The sequence below is a fragment of the Anarhichas minor genome, unplaced genomic scaffold (assembly GCF_050575085.1).
Source record: "Anarhichas minor isolate MPS153535 unplaced genomic scaffold, ASM5057508v1 ptg000010l, whole genome shotgun sequence".
Lineage (NCBI taxonomy): Eukaryota > Metazoa > Chordata > Actinopteri > Perciformes > Anarhichadidae > Anarhichas > Anarhichas minor.
In genome coordinates this window covers 3,878,222-3,904,268 of record NW_027466456.1, presented here as the reverse complement: position 1 = coordinate 3,904,268, position 26,047 = coordinate 3,878,222, and the positions used below count along the sequence as shown (strand labels likewise).

Sequence of the window (26,047 nt, the reverse complement as noted above, 5' to 3'; positions counted from 1 at the left end):
CTCAATGAGCAGCAAAAGTGTTGTTCCGGTGCGACATGATGGCTCTCACAGCAAGAAGCAAAACAATTAGTCACTCAGCTGGACAGAGTACAGATGTCAGCCGGCTTGACAGTCTGACAATTAGTCTGTCAGACAGTTAGCCAACCATCTAGCCAACCAGCCTGCCAGTGAGTCAATCACTCAACTAACTAGGCAATCAGCCATTTAGTCAGGCATCCAACTAACCAACTGGCTTCTCACCTACAATCCATCAAACCTGTGATTCAACCAGCGAGCAAGCCAGGAGGAGAGGGCTTGGGGGAATATTGAGAAAACAGGGGAGAAAGAGAGGATAAAATCTATACGCTACAGTCGAAAGGTCCAGTGCCTGTCTTTGAGCATCTCTGTCGATGTCTTTATTAGCAGGACTCCTGAGACCTCAGTCTGGGGACTATGCAAGTAATGGAAAAATAGAAACATAAGAATGAATCATGTTGTAGTAATATTGCTAGCATTACAGCTGCCATTTATAGCAACAGTCCAACACAACCTCCTGCCAGGTTTAACCCAGATCTCCTTTAGCCCTTCAAATGCCCCAACCCCCAACCTTGAATCCAGGCAACCATTCACCACTGTTATTGACAATCTTGCATCAATTTCAGGGGGCCTCTTATCGTGACTGACACACAACCTTTCTACACTGTCAGATCAGAGTAATATTTCGGCCTTTTATACGGATCGATTGGCCTGTTTGGGGGCGCAGAGGGAAGAGGAGGCGGAGCACACAAAAGGTCAACTGTAGTGCTAAATCATTTGAAGATTCTTAATGAAGGGTGTGTGGCAGACCCACCTGCTGTTTCATTATTGGGCTGCAGAAAGAGGGTAATAGTGTTGATAAGGGGATGGCTAGCCAGAGCCACAGAAAGGAAGAGGGAGGATAAACAGAGGAGTGAGACAAAATTGCAACATTTTCTTTGAAGAACACTTACACCAAGGTCAATAGGAACCACCAATTGCAGCTCTTATTTCAAATCATTGTACATTGCAGATCTTTTAACCTTATCTGTGGGGAGGAGCACCAAGGTTACATATATGTACTATACCGGAGGGGGAGAAGCTGGGGGGAAATATAAAGTATTTATGTCATGCACAGCGAGGCTGCTCTGCCCCGAGTGACTTTGTACATGTTAAACACTGATTGAAAAAAACGGAAGGTTTCCGTCGACACGTCTGCCTCCAGAGCTGTTCACTCAATAAGTAGAATATTTCCTTCTTCACATATCTGTTCATATTTATGTATGCCAGCCACACAATAAGAAGGCACGATTCTATGCAATAGTACAAATGTGCAATGATGTTGCATCTAGAATGCCAAAAAAACTGACATGCAATTAGAGGAGCACACTAGATATTGATGTTAACACCGGTTGTTGTTGTTGTTAATGAACACGGCACACTAAGAAATCAAAAATAATAACCAACAGCATTCTTCATGCTCTCGTATTTTTAAGCCTTTTGTTAGTGGCTGTCTCTAAATACGTGGTAAATCCTTACAGTCACACATGCAAATGATTCCTGAAGTGGGTCAAAGCCTTTTGGGCATAGAGGATGAGATGCTGTAAGACCACCGTAGACTGACTGAGCAAGTGTTAGCATTAAACGTGCTACATTTGAAATTCAGTGCACTAGTGCCTGTTCAGAAGCGGCCGAATGCTTCGCCTGTGGGGGTTGCTGCTTTTAGCTTTCTCCAGAACCGCTCACACAACAACTCGCTTGGGTCGAGAGCAATACACCTGCCATTATTGGTTCTACTATTATTAGTTAATAGTTTTACTTCAGAAAGAAATGTTTTGATATCTTCTACCACTGCCAATACCAACATTCCCAGTTAGAGAAAGCCTGAAGAGTAAAACAAAACAGCATTTGCCCAAATCACTAAATCCATCACTACGTAGTCTCGGGTTGATTGCTGTCAGAAACACCGGTGACATACACTCAGCGGAGGTCATTTCCAACGAGGCATATTAGTCTCTTGGTTTAAACTAAAGTAGAGAATGGATGTAACTAGCAGAGGTATTTTGTTGACAGTGACATTTTAAGTTAGACTCAAGTCATACACTGAGGAAATACAGTCTATCTCACAGGAAAAAAACACACTCAACTCACAGTCACACTGGTGAAATACACTCTAGTTTGATTCTGCTTCCACTTGGCGACCTGCTTGTGTTGGCTCCAGGGAAGTGAAGAAGAGTTTGGTTGTAAAGTGAACTTATTGATACTGAATGTGTAGCTCCTCCAAATTGCACTAAATTCCACAATGCACTCCATTGTGTTTCCAGCAATGCAACCGCCAAGTGTGAAGTAGATCTGACCAGCAGCTCTAGAGACATGCGTAGGACAGACTGATACTTCTTGCTTTGTTGTTGATTATCTGTTGCCTCTCTCCATGACTTAAATCAGGGTTAAGTCTCCATGTTGTTTATCTTCTGATTTTCAGTTCTCTCTGCCCCCTCAGGGTGCGTCCTCCAGCTTGGTGGTCAAGTTTGCCGACACTGACAAGGAGCGCACCATCAGACGCATGCAGCAGATGGTTGGGCAGTTTGGCATCTTCAACCCAGCCATCGCTCTTCCCTTCAGCACCTATAGTTCTTACGCACATGCGGTGAGTTGGACAAGACACACGTTTGCACACACAACTCATTTGGAAACGCATTAAATTCTAGCATACGTACTGGATGACTACATGCATCTGAATCTGTTCGATTGTTACGATACAGTCCTTCAATCTGCTATAATCATGATCAGATAATATACATTTTTTGTTGTATTAACAATGGATTCATTGTCTTTGCATTTGTGAAAGGTGTCACTCGTAGTGATGAACCCACAGAGAATAATCACTGGACTCTGCAGCTCCCCTCAGCTCTCGGCATCTTTCTGCACACGGTTTTGGTTTTATGGCCTTAACTTAACGGTTTTGGTTCACTCTCACCGCTCTCGTGGCGTCACTTTCAGCAGGCTGTAGCAGGCAGCTGTTTCAGTGTAAACCACCACATCACCAGGAGATTGAGACAGAGGACAATGAAATGAAGGAACAACACTGTTCCTGTAAATCCTAGTGGGTCTTTATTCACTGTTACAATCATCAAAAAGCAAAGGAAGCGTGTGTATACCTCCAGTATACCTTCAGTAGCATAGAGCTAACACTAGTTACTGGTGTGCTGACGCATTCTGCTAGTTAACACAGAAAACTCGCCACTGAAATCTGTAGTTTATAACTTTTCATTTTTGTACACAGATACTTTTTTCTCTGTTTTCTGTGTTTTGACCCTTACTTGGTAGACATTGTCGTTCGTGAGAAGTACCTTGCCGAACCGTCATCACTTCCATCGGCACCGCTTCGTCGTCCACTCCTCCTCTTAAGCAGAGCTGCTATGCCATCACGCTCGGCCTTTCACTACCCACAGCACGTAGGCACTCACACATTTAGTGAGCTTGTACCCTCCAACCCCTTCATCAGCTTCCCTCTGCCCTCCTACCCCCGCCCACCGTCACCCCCTCAGGGCATGGCACATACACACACAGCAGACCCACGGCTCTTTGATGAGTTCAGACAGCCTATACAGCCCCTCTCACCACGCGCCTTCTATCACGCTGCTTCCCTACCCGTCCCCTCTCCCTCCCCCTGTCCCTCCCTCTGGGCCCGTGAAGGCTTCAGGGGCCACAGTTGACTCAGAATATTCCATGGGCAACTTATCTGCACACAAACTTTGCTCTTCCCCTCAGAGGGGGAGCGCACACACACACACACACACACACGTACACCCTCACGTGCATGCGCATGCACTTAAACACAACCTACTTGAAGCAGGCTAAAATGAATTTAAGAAAAGTTTGCCATCCAGAGATAAAAAGCTGGTCCTCTGTCACAACACACTGCATAAATACACATAAACATCAGCTGAGTATTTATTTACAGAGAAGAGGGGAACGCACATTTGTTTTCCTGCATTTATTTGAATGTTTAAGTTATATCTTTTTTTGTTATTTCTAAATGCCAGGATTAATTGTTGACGTTAGCCAGGTCTTGGGGGGGGGGGGGGGGGGGGCTTATCCATTTCCCTCATTTTCACATCACAGTCATGGGACCCAGTGTGAGATGTGCAAATTGACCGTCCCAGAGTAATTGCGAGGCCATCTCTTGTGCCCTCCCCAGTAAAAACTCCCACCTTCATTACCATTCATGAAATGCAGCCCTTTCCCAGGAAATGTGGAGAAATGCAAATGTTTAAGGGGTGGTGGAGGCAGTGGCGGTCTGCGGGGAGACCATTGTGCCACGCTCAGGTTGGCCATGACTCTTATTTACTGTGGCAGAGACCCGTGTCGACTCATACAGAAGCACACAAGAGCGTACACGCGCACAGCGCAGCAAATGTTCTTTCTTTCGCTGTCCTCTCTCTCTCTCTCTCTCTCATACACATATATAATATGACAAAGAGCAGGATGATGCTAGGAAATTGAGTTCCGAGTGAAAGTAACAAGGGCGCGGAGGATACTCCAGCATTAGAGAGAATCAATTACCATTAAATCTAAAAGGAGAAATTGCACGTATGTGGTGTCTCGACACAAAGATTATACAGCATGAATGATGTTAGTGAAGGTGAGATTCTCCTTGTGTTGGTGTTGTGAATCACAGACTGTGGGTGCCATGTACCTGCATATAATGAACTTAGCACAACAAAGCAAGTTGGTGGAGAAACTTTGAGGAAAAGCAACCTTGGAGATAAACTTTTGATAAAGTAATGAGTGCACAAGAGGCAGTAATGGATTATCAGCGCAGCTCTTGTTTTCATATCTAGCTAAATACTTATCCAATGAGTTTTAATACCGGCTCAGACTGCTAGGTACGCAATACTGTGGAATAAAGGGAAATACTAGTTATCTTTAGTGTGGGTGTCCTGCTTGTGCAATGGTTATGATTACATTACAGTCATTGGTGCTGGCTGCATGTATATGATGTGCAGCCTTGATTCCCCCGTAGCCACCAGGAATGTGCTGAAGTGATGCGACAAATGTTCCCTCACTGCAAGATAAACTGCACATATTCCCCCAAGACGGAAAAACCTGCAGTGACACAAAAAGGACTTTATCTCCAAAGACACACTACATGTTCGCCCACTCTCCATATACACTGGCCAAGAGAAGAGGAGGTGGCACCGCAAAGAATACAGACGTAGGGTGAGATGGTATATATAGCTATAACCAGAGAGTACAGTAAATGGCAAATTCAAAGAGCTACCTCTCCACTACAGCAGTGGATGGGATTATAGAGTTGAGCTGACAGCCAGTAAATTGGATTTTAGTCAAACCAGGGGAAGGAGGGGGCTCTGAACACAAATTGGAGGGGTACAACACTGACAACATATGCCAAAAATGAGAAATGTGCCATTTTCACGATAGACACAGATACTGGTGTGCTCTGACAGGATACATCCTATTTGCAAAAAGGTGATTTCATAAAACACAAGCGGAAGGAGAGCGAGTGAGTGAGATTCCTTGTTTCATTCCGGCGTTAGTAGTGAGTGATAATAGTCCTCCTATGAATCGCTGAGTACAAGTAATAAAAACCAGCTTTTATTACCTCTTGTATTTCTCCTTCAAGACACAAACATCATATTTGTACACGATTAGATTTGATTCAAGTCACTTTCACTCAAGCTGTGTCTCTCTGTGCAGACAGCCATTTTAGCTTCCCTTGGTCTCTTTAGGTGGAGGACTGCACGCTGTGTCAGGGGGGGACAAGAGAGGAGTTTTACATTTAAAGGCGCCTCCGGCACCGTGCCCCTCTTGCCTCCCTAAAAGATGCATTGGACTGAGCGTGAGATAGATAAATGAGAGGAGAGAAAATGGTTTAACTTGGCGCTGATAGTGACAATGTGTGGGCGGATGAGAGGGAGGATGATGACTGTAAACTCACATTAGGAAACATCTCCCCCTGTTGGAGGGACTCCCGTTCAAACAGCAACACAGCACACATGAGAAATGATGGTAACAGATTACTGCATCATTTAGCTGTGCTGTAAAGCCGCCTGTACGCATACACACACCAGCTCGTGTGTGACCTGGTTTAGCTGTGTTATACTTGTGAGGACTCTACACACACACACAACAAAGTGCATCAGATGAGAAAAAACAACCTATTCAAATCTTTCTGTTGAAATCCAGCCTGCCAGCATGGGGCTAACAAACGAGGCCCTTGAGCTTCGGTCTTCTGTCTTCAGTCTTTTAGTTCACCTCATTGACCTACTGTCTTCCTCTCTCTCTCATTTTATCAACCTTTTTCACCCTCTCTCTCTCTCTCCCTCTATGCATCCCTTTGTCTCTCTCTCAATCTCTTTCTCTCTCCCCCCTCCATCCCCGGCTGGTTGGGCTATAAGGGGTCACATGTGACAGTGCTGAGAGTCAGCGAGTCACAGAGCAGCGCTATAGAGATAATTGCCATGTGATAAAGAGGTGATTGCCTGCTGGCACCAGGGGAGAGTAATGCCATCAGGTTGCAATAAAAAAGCAGATGTCTGACACTAAATGAATGCTGCTGGTGCCCGGGCAACTTTCTTTGCTCCCTTTCATGTCACGCACTTCTCTTTTGTTCCCCTTGTTTCTGTCTGCCTTTTCTTCCCTCTTCCTTTCTTTTCAAGAGGAAGCAGAAAAGGTTGTGTCTGTGAAGATGAAGACTCAGTTCCGCTCATTCTCCTGCGGAGACATTTGCTATCTGCTGGGTAGCGCATAAATAAAGAAACGGGAATGGCTTTTGAATATAATGCCTTTGTAATTTCAAAAAAAGAAGGGAAAAAAAGCATATACACATGAAAAGTAAAATGGAAGAACTTTGAATATCTGTCAACATAACTGCTCTGCTTTCTGCTCTTTATCTTTTTTTTTTTTTTCTTTTTTTTTTTCAGAGCCAGTTTGTATTAACCGCTGCATTCCGACGTAATTATATGCTTGGGTTTCCAATTTGCTGAACTTGAATTTGGAACGAAGCGTCATTGAATGCCAGAGTTGTTATCCATGACAGTCTGACGGATGGCATTAAGGATTGCATTATCTAAAACATGCATAGGCAGAGAAGGCTAGTATTCTGGCGACGCTAGCATTCACTCCCACTCCATTATGACTCCATCCAGGCCTGGGTCTTGTCTAAGGCCACACGGCCCTCAACGAATAGGCTGCAAGCTTATTAGAATCAGCCCTAAGTCCCCATCCTCGCTGAAAGCAGCGAGCAGAGCCAGAGAAAAGACGCACAAAAAAACAGTGAGTGGTGTGACAGTGTATTTATTCTGTAATACCAGCTGAAGTCCAACCCTGCTCACATCCTAATAGGGGGGCAGTGACCGCGTTGCCAAAGCAAGGGAGCCCCAGATCCTCTAGACCTCTTTGTTTGTTTCTGCGTCATTGCTTTTGTTTGGTTTCCTGTTCCTTTGCCGTCTTTTGCAGCTCTGCCCCCTTAAAGGCTCAATTCATCTTATTTGGAAAGGAATGGATGATTCCCATTTGTCACGTTGGAATTATGCAAATGACAAAAGGCGTTAATAGATAGCAGTGGCAAGGCATGTGGTTAATGGATGAGATGCCAGCGCCGGGCATTCTACAGCGGGACAGCCACTTTCAGGTTACCTGACAGGGGCACTGAGGGAAAATAATTGGCTTTTGCGTCGCAGGGTCCCCATGCAAATACAAGCAGAGTGGCATTCTATACCGCCAGTGTCTCACAGTATCGTCATTAGTGCCAGTGGCAGAGGAGTTTGATTTCTGCTTATACAAGTCATTCTCGGGCCACAGCCATCAGCAGCTCCCCTGACACGTAGCAGCCATGCAGTATTAAACAGATGCATAGACGGAGGTAAGAAGTTGGTCCAGCTGTGTTTGTATCCTTATACCACACAGGTCTGCATGGCTACATAGCCAGTAAAAGCGTGTTGATTCCCTACACAAACCCGCTGGCTCACAACCTGCAGAAGCCATTGTACAATGATGGATTTTCTTCTAAATTAGGCATTCAGCATGTGGTTTGCATGGGGAGAATTTAAGCCGAGTGCAGAAACTCAAATAGTCTCTATCGCCCTTCATGCATGTTTTGTGTGCGTGTGTGTGTGTGTGTGTGTGTGTGTGTGTGTGTGTGTGTGTGTGTGTGTGTGTGTGTGTGTGTGTGTGTGTGTGTGTGTGTGTGTGTGTGTGTGTGTGTGTGTGTGTGTGTGTGTGTGTGAGTGAGCGCTGTGCAGGGCAGTGGTGCATGTGAGCATGAATAAACACTCTGTGGGCAGCATTGGATGGAAAATAGTTTCGGCTCTCACTTCATGCTAAGTAGAAATGCAGAGTGAATGAAAGGCTATTGATTTTATCTCTCCGATGGGTGAAAATCGACTGACTTTTCAATTGTCTGACTAACACGCTGTATGACTAACATGGTCTGGAATCTGAGTGCTACGCCTGCTTTGAAAATATTGTTTTCGTGACTCAGGGTTTGGACACCTCAAACCGGACTCACCAAAGTACACAGCGTTGTTTGTTGCAAATGTTTGTCACTAAAACAACTCTTCACTGGCAAGTCATTTATTGAAGTTCCAACTCCAAAAGTGCCTTCTATGTTTGGCGAGAACGAGCCCAGAGACGGGCCCAGTGGTGTCTGACTGAATTATAAAACAAAGCTGATTCTAAACTCTGGATGAATGTCAGTCTCCAAGCAGCCATCATTACAAATACATCAGAAATGCTGGAGATGAGGCCAGAGAAAAACAGAGGGGAATATCAGATGGCCGTGGCATTTCTATACAGCCAAACAAGAGTGTTGTGAAGTTTGACAATAGTAAGGAAAAAGCATCGCAACTCTTCTGCAAACTTTGCCTGTTCCCTGAGCACAGAGATAATGTCCACATGTCAATGTCTTGATTTGTATGAGCCCAACAGACAGCTATTAAATCGTTTCTGCAGCTGGTGACAGGCTTCCTGCTGGGAGGAGAGACAGATTCACTAAACATAGGTTGACAGGCTTCTTTTTTCTTCCCTTTCTTTTATTCCGCTCTACTTTCTCTGTACTTGCCATGCACTATCCATCCATCAACCTCAACATACATCCCTCCCTCTGTTCTACCCCTGCTACGTTTCTCTCTCCTCTCTCGCTCCATTCTCCCGTCTTTGTCCCACTCCTTCCCAACTTACTATATTTTTCATTACCATCTGTCCTCAACCTCACCTCTCTCGCACCCTGTTCTCCCTCCTGCTCTCTCTCTCTCTCACACACACACACACACACACACACACACACACACACACACTCACCCCATCCAACCCTCCTCTCCTCCACCCATCTCTCCGTGTCCCTCTTCTTTAGCTCATGCAGCAGCAGGCAGCCATCATGGCAGCAAGTCACGGAGGTTACCTCACGCCCAGCGTGGCTTTCCCCGCCACACAGATCCACCAGATGGGGGCGCTCAACATCAACAGCCTCCAACAAACCACCATGACCCCGCTGTCGAGTGAGTTTCATCAAGCCCTGGGTGAGTAAAAGTGTGTGTGTGTGTGTGTGTGTGTGTGTGTGTGTGTGTGTGTGTGTGTTTGTTTGTGGATTAAGGGTGGGTAAGTGATGCTACGAGCAGGGTCTCTTGTATGCTTGAGTTAATGTCTTACTGTTCGTGTGTGCCGGTTTTGTGTGTATATGTACATGCCAACAAGGTTCTTCTAGGTCAACTTATATTTTGGATCATGTCTAAGAGTGTGTGTGTGTGTGTGTGTGTGTGTGTGTGTGTGTGTGTGTGTGTGTGTGTGTGTGTGTGTGTGTGTGTGTGTGTGTGCATGCAGTGTGAGAATAAAAACTAGAGCTGCAGCAAGGCCAAAAGGAAGGGTGCCTATTTACTGGTATTCAAAAATGATTCCACTGGAGAGAAAGAGAGACGAAGATGAAAAATACTGTCAATTGGATTTGCATTTTTATTTTGTTTGTGAATGCAGAACATATTTGCGGATAGTCGCAGCAGAATAAGGGGATATCAATAAGTAAGTTTAAAGATAACGTGCTAATTTCCCCGTGGTATTTTGACCTTGTGCTTTGAAGCACTTGTGCATGATCTGCATGCAGTTGGTTTTGTTTTCCATAACAAACACCTCCTATGCAGATACATTACAGAGGAAAGGGAAGGACTTTGAAATACCTACCCGCTGCATAACATTTGCTTATTCAGCAGTGCTTCGTTTTCCTTGAGACAGAGGAAACTTCAAGATTCTCCACTAAACAAAAGCACGAGCCGAAATAAATAATACAGTATCCAAGTCTTTGTTGTGCTCCGCTCAACTACTTTGTCAACACTGCAGTATTGAGTTTTTAGGGTGATGACTTTGGTAACTTTAAACCAATCACTGCGAGAGAGAACGAGAGAGAGAACCGCCATCTGTGCAACGAGGCCTGTCGTAGATCATCTTTAAAGCCATCATAGGAATCCTTACTATGAAGTTGCTGCACTACATCAAATTCTCTCTGCACTGTGGTTCCCTTAAGTTGGAATAGTGTTCACTTCTTCATTCACAGACACAAAGGAAGGACAGTTTTATTGGTCAAACCCTGTTTTGTTCTGCTTTAGTTGCTTCACAACAGTCAGTTAAATTACAATAAACAGGACAGACAGCAGACCAGGTGTGGAAATCAATGGGACCCGTATTAACCTTTTATTCCGGCGTTTGTCCACCTCACGCCATGTGAACGCATGCACAGAAAGTGTGATGGTGGCACGTGCTGTACTCCATGTGTACAGTACATCCGCAATCATTTTCAACGTTGTTCAATACATCGAGAGAGGGGATCCATTTGTCAAATATTCACAGTGATGTTTTCAGTGCAAAGTGTGCACTTTTGGGCGGGCATAATCAATCAGAGACGGTGATTAAAAGTGGAGCTCAGTCTTGCTGAGAAGCCTCTTATTTTGATGGCTAAAGCAGTGACAGTATGGCAATTCAGATCTTAGTGTTCTGCATGCATACCTATATTTTGCAACACAATAGTGCTGATGAAAGATTGTGCAACTGTATTGCAAGGAACCCTGTCTCTCTCTCTCTCTGTGTGTGTGTGTGTGTGTGTGTGTGTGTGTGTGTGTGTGTGTGCATTGGATTCTTTGTCCTCCAGTCTGTTTGCACTGCGTGTGCTGCTCTTGTATCTCTTTTGAACTGTAGCCTCTCGAAAACCAAGATCTGTGCCTTAGTCTAAAGGAAATATTGCCGTATTTTGTTAGATGCTCTTTAAAAGCTAAACAGAACTGCTTCTGTGTCGGGAAATGTGAGGCAATTTTGTATCATTTGGCAATGCCAGGAGCTAACGACTTGGCATGGGCAAGGAAAATAACTGCTGTTTTAGCTTGTGATGCAAAGACAGGAAAGGAAGAGAACACGTGATGTGTGAAGTGAAGTGATGCCATTCATCTGCTTTTGGACATGCTTCTGTGTAAGCCACCGTCGGGCTGATTACTTTTCATTATTGAATGTAATATATTATTAGTCCTTGAGAGAAAGCATGGCTTTTGTCAATTCTCAAGGACTGTCATCAATATGAAATGTTTTATTTCCCCCTTTCTTCATTCATTAATTTGAGCGTGGCTGCCAGCAGCTGCAGGAGTGGTAGCGTAGCTCGCTGCTTTGGTATACACAGCTATTTTCTCTCTCCCTTTTCACACTTGTGGCTATGACTTATTTAGAGTTTATTGAAGGAATACAACATTACTGGCAAGGCTGTCTGTATAAGTAGGCCGAGAGACTCTGACACTAGAGACTGTAGGATGTCTGCCACGAGTCAGTGGAATTATTCATTGTAATATCTGAATCTGTTTTAGAGTCCGGGAGCAGAGCGCTTCCCTTCTTCGACAGAGGTGTAATTTATGCATTAAGTTTTATCATCAACCAAATTAGATTTTAAAACAAATCTATGCATTTTGACATTCGGCAACTGCGTCAATTGTACCACAGTATAAAGGGAAGAAAAGGTTAATATCCCCTTTCCTTCCAAAGAAATTGCCCAATGACAGCTAGTCGCCTTTGTGAATTACCTCCACGGCTCCGCATTAACATAAAGCTCCAATGGTAGTTTAACAGATGAAAATCCTGCCTGATCTTGAGCTAAACGTGTGACAATAATCTTGTATGTAAATGATCAGTATAACCTCTGCAACATGAAACAAATGTTGTTTGTGACAGCGAGCCGAAGTACAACAAAGAGGCTCAGAGGTTAAGGGTGCTACTCTGAAAACAATGAGACATCCATTTGATCAACAGATGCAAAGCATTTAAGCTTGATGGTGCATAAGCCGTTTGCCAGATGGCTCAGCTGATTAGAGCATGTATCCTTACAATGATGCATGATGATGCTTTTTGAAAATAATGTTCACCAGGTGCCGCTCCCTGAGCACTGCAGAAGAAATAAAAGTTAAACAAAAACAAGGGAGGGAGAGAGAGAGAGAAAGAGGCAGGCAGAGATGGAGTAACAGCAAGAGAGAAAGAGAGGGGGAGATAAAGAGGGTGAGGGAGGAGAGGAGGGGAGAGATGCGGATCCTGCTGGGTGTATGTGGTGAAGAACACATCGTGTCAAGGATGCTTTGTTAGGATGTGAGAAGTGTGTAATCAAAGTCTCTCTTAATGTTCTGTTGCATGGTACTGCTCCACTCTCAAGACGTACACGCACAAGTACATATTACACAAAATATACTGCAGATGCTCCACAGCCAGAGACGGCCCACTCACAGGCAGCTGGCTGTGCCACAACGTCCCTGCTTAATTCGAGCATGGCTTCATCATTGATGCAGAGCACTTCCACCATGAGCTGTTTGACATAGTGATCCCTCTCAATATGTGCACCTGTCCTCCAAGACGCATCCAACGTGTTATTTACCGCAAAAAAATGCAGCAGTTGAAAACAGAATCACCCGACGCCGAGGCTTAGACGCACTAATGAATAAGAGGAACACCTGATTTGGTGTGAACACTGCAGACCTTTACAGAGTCATGGACTTTGTATTTCAGTAGTTTAGAGATGTTTCGACACGCTTCCTCAGGTATTTATTCATTTGTTGAGGCGTTATATGGCTGTACAGAGTTGCATCATCAGCATACAAGCACATTCTCGCAAACATTATGATGAGGTCATCAGTGGAGATGACAAACAGGAAGACAAGTTAATACATTAATTAAGGTAGTAGTCCTACTCTACCCGAGCAGAGATCCCTCAAATTTCAGAGTACAGATATAGTGCACGTCATTGGTCTTTGTTATGAGAGCAGCAAGTGTTTAATTAAAACTTTAAGTCTCTGAAAACTTGACTTTAAATCTTTATTATGTCTTCACTGCATAGAATATTTATAACTAAATAAGCAAAAAATCAAAGTAAAACGTTAATCATCTAATCTGCGTCATCAGGACTGAGTGGGTTGGGGTGATTGACAGTCGCCTAGCAGCCCACCAGACAAATACAGATCTTTGATGTGAAATACCAACCAAAACTGAAAATAGTATTTTCTTGTAGGAGCTGCTGACTCATCGAAAGAATCTGATTGATAAAATAGGTTGTTAGGGCCTCCAGTGGAACGATTATATACATCCTACAATCAGTTGTCGAGGGCAATAATGATAAGAGTCACCCTTTGAACGCAAAACACACTATGCCTCAATTTTGAATTGTATTTTGATGTGCATTGAAATAGGTTTATGCTCTTAGATGCTTGTTTAACAAAGGAGATGCACTTCTGACTTCTGGTGACGAGTAGTTCTCTTGAATATCTATGTTGAATACACTTATTGTAAGTCGCTTTGGATAAAAGCGTCTGCTAAATGACTGTAATGTAATGTAATGTGTACTAGACAATGAAACAAATTAATGTGAAGGTGCATTCACATCTCATTTAGTTCACAAATATTAATATTAATCTAAGGGGCGGTATTCAAAGTCACATAGTTTTTCTTGGTGTACCGACTGGCCTCTGAAAACGCTGCCCTTCCCATATTCAGATTTATTATTCACACTTTAAGGAGCAGACAGACATTTTCTCGAGTCTAAATGCATCACATTTTAAATCAGTTAGATGAAAGCATCTGTTTTGAGTGCTTATTACTTGCTCCAGCGCAAAGACAGTCCTTGTGCTGGTAATGACTGCACTCCCAGTATGGGTATAGCATTGCTCGTTGATTTGAATGCATAATTAGCATAATAAATGCTTCTGTCGCATGTGAAGACTTCTCTCGTGAAGCAATCGTGGCGAAGGAGCAAATCAACAGTTTTCTCTAAGAAGCGGCCTCCGAGAATATGAACGTAATTCTGCTTCCATAACATAAATAAATGTGACATACACATATTCCTACTGTTTTGCAGTGCAGGCCTCTTTCTCGCGGTAATAAGAGTGGAGAAGTGATCGTTAAGTGCTAGCTGTATAGAATATGTAATCTCGCTGTGCCGTAGCTTCGTATTCACCCACGCCAGAGTGGGGAACAACATGTCATTATTACAGGCCAATCCGCGCAGCACACTCTGGTGTGTGTGTGTGTGTGTGTGTGTGTGTGTGTGTGTGTGTGTGTGTGTGTGTGTGTGTGTGCGCATTGTAAGCAGACTATGAATACAATTTCCCACAATGCAAGAACTATATGTCCACTGAGGTATAAAATGAAAATGTCGTGTTATTTTCTAGTTCAGGATAGTAGGAAAGACTTCCACATTCTCCGGGTGTGCTCATGTTGGATATTTGGGTCATTGTGACAGTGAGGATAAAGATGATGACTCGGCTACATGAACGGCTTTCTCATGTAATCGTTGTTTTATTGGCCGTGGTGTTGCTTATTGTCTTTTTTTCTTTATATCATAGCCCCATTTTGTGGTCCAGTACATGTATAACCCAGCTACTGTAGTATTTGATACCATTCAGTTTAGCTACTGTGGATAAATGTCTCTAAGCTTTGCCTCACTACAATACCAATGCTGTCTTTATTACACTTGTGATCTTTATGCTTATTCCCTGCTGTGACATTTCCAGCATGATAGCCGGACCGGACTCGGCGGCCTTAATATGTTACTTTTGCCGTGTGTTCTCCTTTACCACGGATGTCATGTCCTACTGCTGACCCGAGAATTTATGTTATTGCATGTAAGGGGTCCACACAACCACCCACCACTACCGCCGCTGCTCCTGCTATCACCACAACTGCTACACATACGTAGACGCGCGCGCTCACACAGCGCGGCTAAGCCTTGGAAAATGAATTTGCCTGATGATGGAGAGGGTGCATTATCTGGCGGTACAGTAGAGTGCGTGTGGCCCGAGCAGACTAGCTGTCTCTAGCCCTCAGAATAGGAGCGGCAGTCTCCTGGGTCCTGGTAGGAGAATGGGCTGAAGCTGCAGTCTAATTCATCACAGCTCCGCGGGAAACAAGCAATCGTGGGGGAGGCTTCAAAAAAAAAAAAAAAAGAAAGAAAGAAAAGGAAACCAGCGCAAAAGACACAACAGCTCTCACTGGACCCAGGCTATTCCCCTGGTCACTGCAGCTGCCTGCCGGACTGTCAGCCTCCTCATGACTTAAATGCTGAGGCAGGGAGAGGAAAGATCGTAGGTGAAGAAGAAGAAGAGCAATTCCGTATGGATATGTAGATGATATTGCTCAGTGGTGGGAGGTTTGAGCGCGTGATGTACAGCATATTTACCGTGGCATTAGCATAAATCTCAGCGTATGCTTTGTGTATACGGGATGTGATTGTTTACCCTATATGGACCACCTCTCACAGGGGGTTCTTTACTCAGGCACCAGATTGTGGGGATATGGCCTGCTGGAGGGTTTCCGTGACAACCTGGGCTTTCCGTCCAATCAGGGCGAGGGCTTCCAGATTGAGAGGTGGTCCTCGGGGGAGCAGTACTTCAACGAGCTTGGATGCTTTGCCACGGAGCAGCCCTTTTAGAGAGACCATCACACAGTGAGATTCGGCTCAAAATGGGTACTTTGATGTTCCTGGCATAATTGGAAACACTTTCCAAAGGAGGGTCCTTTTAAAATGCATTGAACGTGAGAGGACAGGGAGCATCCTATTTCAATTCCACTCATGAAGCATCTTGCAGCTGCCTTTCAGGCGTGTACCATATATGTTATGACCCACCCATTTGTCAAACTGCCAACTGTTGTTATTTTGTCTTTTTTTTCCTTTGTGATGAATAAAAGTAAGAGGCATCTTTTTGTTTTTGCTACCTTGCTCGTTCAAGCACATCTCCCTCTGTAATCTCCCTCTATTTAGTCTAGATCCTTTTCCTTTTTTTCCCCCTCTCTCTCTGAAGTTGCATAGTGGTTTCATCATCCTGAGCAGTGGGAGCCAGCAGGGCATCGCACAAACACTACGGACAGGCTCATTTTTCACAGGTTGACTTCCCAGCTATTCTGCAGGATGTGTCACGACAAACGGCGTATATGTGACAGACTCACGTCGCACCCGTGTCCTTGCATTAGAGAGGAGATGCAGTGGTGTGTGTGTGTGTGTGTGTGTGTGTGTGTGTGTGTGTGTGTGTGTGTGTGTGTGTGTGTGTGTGTGTGTGTGTGTGTGTGTGTGTGTGTGTGTGTGTGTGTGGATCTGCTTGTGCTCTGGGGTGTGTTTACTCTCTGTAGGAAAAGCGCGTCTGTATGTGTACACCAACGTCTTGATACATTACAACTGTTTAGTAGTATCATGTGTAGATAGAGCCAGTAACTGTAAACCTTTCTTTTTTTTTTCCCAGCAGGCCTCAGTTCTCCACCAGCCAACATCACCACCTCCGTGCCCAGCCTCGTCACGCCCCTCGTCAACGGATTCACCGGCATCCCTCATCAGCCCAACGGACACCCCGCGGTGGAGGCCATGTACACCAACGGCCTGCCGCCCTACTCCCAGAGCCCCACCGCTGCCGACACCCTCCAGCAGGCCTTCACCGGAGTGCAGCAGTACACAGGTGTGAGACGGCTCTGTTTCCTAAGATGCCTTCCTCTGATTTTACAATCTGCCGTAAATGCTAAATGTGTAGCAGCTTCGAGACAATTGCTGCCGGGTGAGTGCTGTGTGAGCGTGAGGCTGCATGTGTTCAAATAGCGAAGGACGTAACATAACATCAGAGGGCCTTTGATTACACATGTTACGTTTGTGTGATCGACCTTAAGCATCCTTGACATCGTTCTCTGTGGGATCCCCGTTTTTCACCCTCTCTCTCTCTCTCGTACTCTTTCTCCCTCCTTTCTCTCCCCCCTCTCTCTTCCTCTCTGCAGCGATCTACCCGACCACCACGCTGACTCCCATTGGCCAGACGCTGCCCCAACCACCCCAGGTCATCCAGCAGCAGCAGCAGAGAGAAGGTGAGGGTGAGAGAACATTATTACTTTTTACACTTCCACACATCTCATCCCGTGTAATGGACATATAAAGAAGATGAGCATGAGAAACCTGATATTACTTTACACACCTCCTTCTGCGTAATGCTTGTATAAAGATGCTGAGGGTGAGAGAAGAATATTACTTTAACTCGGTACACATCTCATTCTCTGTAATAGATAAGTAAAGTGGAACAATATTACTGAATGCAGTCCACATCTCATCTTAGGCAATAGATGTATGAAGTATGAGGATGCTAGAACAAGGTTAAACCAAATGTGTTATTCTGTACATCTTAAAAATAGGCTGCATATAATCTACATAGGCCCATGCTTCTTTCTCTTTTTTTTTTCATAAGTTATAATTAAAGCTTATATAATACAACCCCTAGCTGTGAGAATAATGTCACTGCAACCCAGATGGAACAATTCAAATAATGAAAATGTAAAAAGTGGGGTTACAGGAACATTGTGGCAGCTGACTTGAAGATGAAGTAACTCACAATGTGATGTGATGGTCTCCACTCAAACTCACTGCAGCTTTACATTCAGGTTGACGTAACAGCACTTTTTGTTGTTGTTGGCTTTGTCGATGTGTTTCCAGTATTAGTGAAAAGTGTGTCAGACAGGCGGTGAAAGTATGATGGAAGACCTTATATGAAGCAATCAAGCCCTCAGTTTTACACATCATATACATGACAGGATTCATTTCTTTCTTTCTTTGTAAACTCGGTAACACTCTCTGTGACGCTCCTGTGTACAATGTATTCTAAACATAGTTATAAGCAGTTGTAAACTGCTTATAGCACCGTATAATTATAGTTGTAAGCACACAGAAATATTCATATGCTTTATAACTATAATCATAACACATTATAAAGTATTTTATAGTTGTAATAATAGTTTTTCATAATCAGTTATAATGCATTATAATGTGAATTGAAGTTACACAAAGTGGTAATTTCTTCCTTTAAGAATGAAAAGTTTCATTGAATCTATGCAACAACACACCACATGTTGTAAAATACATTTTGATTTGACATCAAGTAAACGATGACCACTTAGAGTAAATTATAATCACATTGTTACCCATTATATCAGAGATTATAATGCATTCTAAAAAGAATATAATGTATTACAACTATGGGAATTATAATGTACGGATTCTTGCATAAACAATGTCAGTGGGTGACAAGCAGTTATGAAGAATTATGACACTTGAGCTCATAAGTCATTCTAAAATAATTTATATTGATTGATTATAATACGTATGAGTGTGTCTATCAATACTATACAGTGCTATAAGCACATGTATGTTGACGACATATGTTTTCAATGCATTACAGACATTTGCGTCATAGAAAGTGGTCCCTAAAACTTTCTAAATTTGATTTCTTTTGCGGCACATTGATCAAATTACAGATAGGTGCTAGTTGTAAAATCTTTGATCTGTCATCTAGATTTCGTCGTTCATATTAATATTTTGATCAGAAAAGCTTTTTAAAATGTAAATTGAAAATTTGAATACTCTCTCATCCATTCAGTATCAGCAAATCAATGCAAAAATAACTATTTTTTTCCATTTATCTTTGTGTGTTTAAGAACAGTTTATGTTTTATCACTGATAATGTCAGAGACGTCCTGAAAATCTATTTCCACTTATCTTAATTTAGTCGACACGAGAGACTGCATGGATCAAAGTGACAAATTCACAGCTGTCTCTCTCCATCCCTCGCCCACCAACCCTCCCTCTCTCCCTCCCTCTCTCTCTCTCACTCTCTCTCACTCTCTCTCTCTCTGTGTGTTCAGGTCCGGAGGGTTGTAACCTGTTCATCTACCACCTGCCACAGGAGTTTGGAGACAATGAACTCATGCAGATGTTTCTGCCCTTCGGCAGCGTCATCTCCTCCAAGGTCTTCATGGACCGGGCCACCAACCAGAGCAAGTGCTTCGGTGAGTTACTCACTGCCACTCACACAGAGCCATCGAGTCAACAGCTCACAGTTATACCATTGTTTAACAACGGGGGACTTTTTCTGTACATTTCTACTGACGTCTCCTTTTATAAAGCTTTGGGTATGATTATATGTCTTTCTAATTATAAAGCACTGACATAAAGATGCATTAATGACAGGGCTGGGTGCTCAGGCCTCTACTACGAATTCTGATACGCCAAGAAGAAAATAGCAATACTGGGGAAAAATAACCAAACTATCTATTTGCATGAATACACTCAAGGGAAATGTATAATGGATGTTTTCAGGGGTTGGACAAACAGCAATGTGCTCTTGCACAAAACAAAAATTTGTTTTTGCAGTGTGACATCTGAACGTTTTCCTAAAATATTCAGACATTTGTGGGTGTTGTGTAAAAACTCACAACCAAGGCGCGAAGCTTCATGGTGTAAGTTACATTTTCAAGTTTTTCTTTTCATACTGCGCTCCAAACTACTTGTTAAACAAATATCCTTTTAGGCGCTGAAGATTTTGATGATGTTTGACAGCACCCAGACGCAGGAGATTGAAGGATCTCCCCACTGACTGACTGACTGACTGACTGACTGACCTGAATTTGCATCTTGATGACTGTTGTGTTTCGGCACCAGTGCGGTAGAAAATGTGCTGAATACATTGCAGCCCATCTCGCCATGATGCAGCCGATCAGAGCCCATGTCCTTGTTTCTGTTTGGCAGCTGTGTGACCTGAAAAGCTCGAGCTGCTGTATCAGCATCCACATCACCGTTCTGTAACCCCAATATCTGTCAATACCCTCTCTGCTGAGGCTGATTCACACACCGCCACGCCTCCCGTTCCATTTAGCTCCGTCAGCCAACACACACCAACAAGCCCCAGGGCTTATAACAACTTTGAGGAGACAAGCAGCATGGGGGGGGGCAGGCAAAGGACAATTATGGATCAGCATTTGTTTTCACTTCAGGGAACAGCAGAACCCTGGGCAAAATTGATCGCCAGTCCCGTCTCCCTGGGGGGACTTAATAACATATAAATTCATGAAAGAAGAGCTATTTGCAGTATTGACTTATACACTATGCATTTACAACATAATGTTAGGCCTGGGGAAACAGGGAGCACACTGGTGTAATTAATCTAGAGAGGAGAAAGAGGGGATAAACATAGATTGATGGTGTGCAAAAGACAAGGAAACATAGAGTGAAGAGAGAAAGCACACTTGTAATGTGTGACAGGACTGAGCGGAGGGCTTAGAGGTCTAAGCCTGCATCTCCTCTGCATCTCATCTCCGCTCCCAGCCCCAATGTGTTAACCTGATGGTGGGTTAGGAGGTCACCTCCTTTCCCTTCCTCTAGACTTTCTTCAGGCTTGCACTCGGCCCTCCCCCCGTGCCGCCCGAGCCTTTCGCCCTAATGGGCCAAACCCAGAGCGGAGCAGGCCGGGCAGACATCTCTCCCAGGTGGCTGCGAACGTGGAGAGGCTCCTGCTGTTCCTCACGGGTCATCGGCTGCTCCTGATGACACCACAGACACGGGGGAGCGCATCAAGCGGAGACACACTCCACTGCAGTTTCTGCTCACTGACTTCTCAAGGCTTTGTTTTTACGCATGATGAAAACAGGATGTTCAGCATAAGTTTCAGGACGGGCTTATCTTGGGGGAAATTCAGACTTGTCACCCCATGATGAACTATCTTTGCTCTTGTTTTGGTCAAACTGCTTCGCACAGGGACTTGTGCTCATTCATGTTTTTGTATTTTTGGGCTTTCCAGGGAGGTCAAGAAGTTATGTTGGAAAATATATTAAGGTTAAAAAACACGTTGTTTATATTGAACTGATCATGATACTGATTACAAAAATACAAAGTTACAAAAGTAACAATTTAAATGGGATAAGTGATTAATTACATATTTTTACATCCCAAATCATCCCTCCAAAGCCAGCAGTTCTCTTTCTTAACCTTCAAAATATTCCAGGAAGAAAAACCGAGAAGGTTTTGATGAGTTTCATTTTGTTTCTGTAGCGTTTGAATAAAGTGTGTTTTCGATGATCAGCGAGGTAAAATGACACTAATTAAACACGCGTCGCATAGAATTGCGCCGGAAAAGCGGCAAAAATGTGCGTGTTCATCCGGCTGTCATGTTTCCATCGCTGACGATCGCAGCTGGAGCCGATAAAGTGACCACTGCAAAGTCATTTGTCCTGGGAAGGAATGCCGATTGTAACCTTCCTCTCTAAAAACGAAATCCAGATGTTAGCAGATGTTTGCGGGGCTTTTGTCCAGTGGGAAAGGGGCTTCACATGCCTCCCTGAGCGATCACAAAACTGCCTGATACAACATCTGTTTGAGACACAAACTATCAATCACAACAGTGATGCTTTTATGACAATAAAACCCCAAACACGTGTTGCATCTGGAGTCCCACAATGGTGGGTTGTGTTAGCTGTTGTTCAAAGTTGATAAGAAGTTATGCAACAAGAAGCAGCTGGTCAAAATCCTGAACACACTGGTGTTCATTGTGTACACATTAAACTCTGGGAAAATGATCTTTCAAGCCTGTTTGCAACTACTGAGCACTGAATATTTACCTGCCTCAGCAACATGCCGGACAGTCGAGTCATTTGCAATAGATATCATCTCTAAATATTGACTTAAATTGTTATGTTGGTTCAGGCGCTCATAAGTGTCTTAATTCACAACAGGGCTGATGAACTTGTACTTCTTCCCAGGTTTCGTGAGCTTCGACAACCCTGCAAGTGCACAGGCAGCTATTCAATCCATGAATGGCTTTCAGATTGGGATGAAGAGGTTGAAAGTCCAGCTAAAGAGACCGAAGGATGCCAGCCGCCCTTACTGACACAGCCTACCTTCACTATTCATTGCAGCAGCACAGGTGAGCCAGCAAAGTGTCAAAGCCCTGTCACCGGTCCAGGACTTAGATCCGCTATGGTGTTGCTGTTGAAGATGAAGATGTAACTCAGGTTGACAGAGCTGACGGCCAAACGTTGGCCCCCCCTACTTCTTCGGATAGCCTGAATTTAAGAGCTTATCTATCAGACAGATACGTATTAAATATGTTCAGTGAATGTAAAGCTGAATTATTTAATGTTTCTAGAGTTTCAGTATCTGCAGACATGTAGAAACCATACGGTTTGATTTCATATGCCTCGCAGCAGGCGTATTCATTATGAGAGAATCTGTCATCGTGGTGATTGACAAAGATTGATTGCTGTGCCCGTGTGGGTTAGCTCTCTCCAGACCATTTCACCGATATAATAGAGCCATATTGGACTATCCAAAGTTTAAAGAAATGGATCTTTGGAATGACAGCTTAATGAGCGGTGAGATCTGAAATTGCCCTTCTTTCTTCTATCTTTCAGGTTTTAGAGGACACGTGAAGATATCTCGGAGGAGTTCAACTTTTTTTCTTTGAAAGCAAAATATGTTTTAAAAAAATCAACACATAAGGAATTTTTGAAGACATATCAGCATTTACTTATGAAGATATAGGTTACGGCGGAAAAAAAGAAGATGCGAAAGAGGAGGCGGCGCTTCACCGGGGGACTTAACAGTAACAGATGGCACAGTGCAAGAAAGACCAGAAGAAGAAAAAAAAACTGAAAAAAGATGTGATGAGACTGAACAACAGAACTTTTTCTTGTTGAGACTTGAATTGTTAATTAAGCAACAAACTAACAAACAAAAAAGCAGCAACAACAAATAGATTTCTATATACATATTATATACACATATATATAAGGGAAGAGGCGCTTGTGGCTTTTACTGTACTGGACAAATGAGGGTTAAAACTTGAAGATCAAGAAAAACAGTGGAAAAAAAGAAGCTATTCTATTGGTCCACTGACAGACTTTCTTTCTCTTTCCCTCTTTCTCTTATTCTCTCACGTCTCTCTCAGCAAGCGCAGAACTATGACTCTTGGAGGTCACTGAGGTTTCCATTAGCAACAGTAGAACTGCAAATCTTTCACCCCTAAGGGACCAAAGGACCAAACATTTTTATTGTTCTGAACAGTAATATATAGTATTAATGATACTAATACTACAAACTACTACTAATAATATTACAAGTTAAACGTAAGAAGAAATACTAGCTTCAGGTTGAAAAAAAAAAAAAAGAGGAAATGGGTTTCGGTTTGTTTACCTTTTACATTTATAGCTACTGGGTTTAAGGAATATTAAAACAAAACAGAAAAAAAATATGTATAAAGCTATACTATTTTAGTGGCGTAGAATATGTGGGTTAGACATTGTTTCGGGCATGTTCAGATAATCTTCTTTTGCCACTCATTGCTTCATCTGCGTCACAGCATTTCATCTCGGAGGTGTGATCCGTCGGTGTTATTGTGTCAGTAGAAGAAGAAAAAAACAAGTCCCGTAGTGCCAAAAGTAAGTGACACAATAACAGCCTCTCGCTGCTCCACACTGTGCGCAGCCATGTACCGCGCGCGTCTGCTGCTCTGCAATTCCATAATCGAAGCGAGAGCAATTCCACGTCTTCATTAAAGCCTTGATATCGCAGATCATCTGACCATAAAGCACCGTGGTAAAAGTGCCAACCGGCTGAGCCGGATGCGCAGCAGTAAAACAGCACAGCAATGGTAACTGCTTAATGAAATACAAATGAGCCTGACAGCAGTTGTAAAAAAAAAAAAAAAATTAAAAAAAGTTCCATCGGCATGTCACAGTGGTCCCTGCCGGGTCGTGCCCTCTCCCGCTGCCAAGCTCCTCCAGCTGCTCTCAGCAGGCGAGAGGAGACCCCCCCCCCCCCTCATTTTCTCGCTCCTCACCTCCAAGTGCCAGCATATTTCTCTCCTAATAGGGACCATCAGTTCACGGGGGCCGAGGGCTAACCCACAGCATAATTAGGATGATGATAATATCGATCAGATGGGGAGCAGCACCGCGGGGCAGGAGATGCGCAATCAATTACGCAATGGCATGTTGAAGGAATTGACTGAGTGACAGAGTCCGTTTTTCTCTCAGTGGTCTTCTAACTACCGCCCACAGTCTCAGAGGGGACCCCCGAATCTGACAGTGTCCTGTGGGGCACGTCGAAGGCACTTAAATCTAGGTCATCAGCGCTAACATTAAAAAAAAAAAAAAAAGGTTCACAAGGCTGCGACAGGATGTGTAAAAAAAGAGTTTGGAGTAGGTCGTAGGAGTTCTTCAGTGAAGAGCAGCTGTGTAGTTTTGTTTTTTTTCCAATGGGTGTATTAGCACAGTGAGAGCTTGCGGTGAGGAACAGCCTGGCATTACCAGCCTTAGGAGGTCAAATTAAGAGCAAAATGATCCATCAATTAGACAGCAGCAGGCCTGTAAGTGTAGCCGCTACAGCTGCTGCTGCTTCAACGAGACGACAGCTTACCATTAGCGCCGGTCACACATGGCTCCTATACAGTGTGGTCACGACACATCACGCCGTATCAGATATGATTAATTAACTACTCTAGCATCATCGCCGGGGATGCTTTCCTGTTGTTGTTTACAGAGGGACACGCATACAGTACATCCAAGATGAAATCTGTTTCTCATGAGTCACCTTTTCTCTTTTTTTTATCCATTTCACTCTCTGATTTGTTCAACTAACATCCAACTCTTTCAGTTTGAGACTATTTCCAGCATGTCGTTCATTGGCTCAGTTTGCACTGAAGCAGCCTGCCACTCAGGACTCTGTGAGACCTCAGCGCTCTGATCATCTCCCTAAACTTCAGTCATCGTATCACGACGCTGTCTCTATGGCCCCATCCACACACGTGGAGTCTTCAGAAAACACGACTGCTAAGCCCCTGCAGCCCGGTACAACAAATGTCATCACCACGATGGCTCCCCAGGTCCTGCTGACTGTACCTTTTTATTTTTATTCTCTTTATTTGTATGATTACTGGTCCACAGGATCAGTAGACCAGGAGACCATTCAACAAATGTTACTACCCTCATTCACTGTATATTGTTCTCTTGCAGGCAATACTTAGATGCCGTTAAAAAAAAAAAAAGTCTTTAAGAAATGCCTTTTCTCATCATGAATTGCCAAATTATGCAAGCATATCCACTGCATTTCCTCATCAGACTTTAAACGAGTGCCAGATTCCTTGAAAATGTAAGATCGCTTCTTAGAAATGTGTTCGTTTTCAGGAAATGTTGATCAGTAGGGAAGAAGTATTTGATTTTGTGATATAGCATAACAGTGTAGGAGGGAGGCTCCTTTCAGGTTGTAATTTTATACAATAGAGCTTTCCAGTGAAAAGGTTAGATTTCATATATATTTGCCAGAAGACAGCTTTGTTCCCCCTGGTGAGTTACTGTTAGTTTCCTCTCTGCTGTCAGCGCCGGGCAGCTTTAGGAAGCTGTGATATATGCCCTCCTTACCCCGGGCCATACAGGGCCTTATAAACCCACTCAAAAATCTTTCCTTATGGGATTTCTACTGGAGAGTTTTTTTAAATTATTAAAATCAAATTAAATGTGGCCTTCACAACAGCTTGGGTAATGCAAATTAAAGATGCCAGCTGTGGCTGAAATTTAATGAGTTTGAAAAGATGTTGAGTTAATTTCATTCTGCCAAGAGAAAGAAATGAAATTTGATTGAACGCAATTAAAAGAGTGAAGGTTTGTGGATGGAGACCGTTTGTGGTGCATAAGCCTAAATATACATTTCCACTATGAAATTTCGAAAAAAGGGGGG

At 43.6% G+C, this 26,047-nt stretch overlaps 1 protein-coding gene across 46 annotated transcripts in view; it reads left to right on the top strand.

Annotated features, from left to right (window-relative positions):
* Positions 1-22,234, top strand: part of celf5a (cugbp, Elav-like family member 5a) — a 178,302-nt gene extending 156,068 nt beyond the window's left edge. For 4 of the 46 annotated variants that reach the window (XM_076087632.1, XM_076087629.1, XM_076087622.1 and 1 more), the window contains 7 exons: positions 2,495-2,638; positions 9,371-9,515; positions 16,758-16,966; position 17,077; positions 17,275-17,361; positions 19,186-19,269; positions 22,075-22,234. In XM_076087632.1, the coding sequence (XP_075943747.1) occupies positions 2,495-2,638; positions 9,371-9,515; positions 16,758-16,966; position 17,077; positions 17,275-17,361; positions 19,186-19,269; positions 22,075-22,202 (798 nt within the window). In that variant the 3' untranslated portion in view covers positions 22,203-22,234. Of the gene's footprint in view, positions 1-2,476; positions 2,642-9,370; positions 9,537-16,754; positions 16,980-17,076; positions 17,078-17,274; positions 17,362-19,185; positions 19,330-22,074 lie in introns of all 46 variants that reach the window. The other 42 variants (XM_076087630.1, XM_076087627.1, XM_076087617.1 and 39 more) reach the window with 16 other exon arrangements.
* The last annotated feature ends 3,813 nt before the right edge of the window (positions 22,235-26,047 follow it).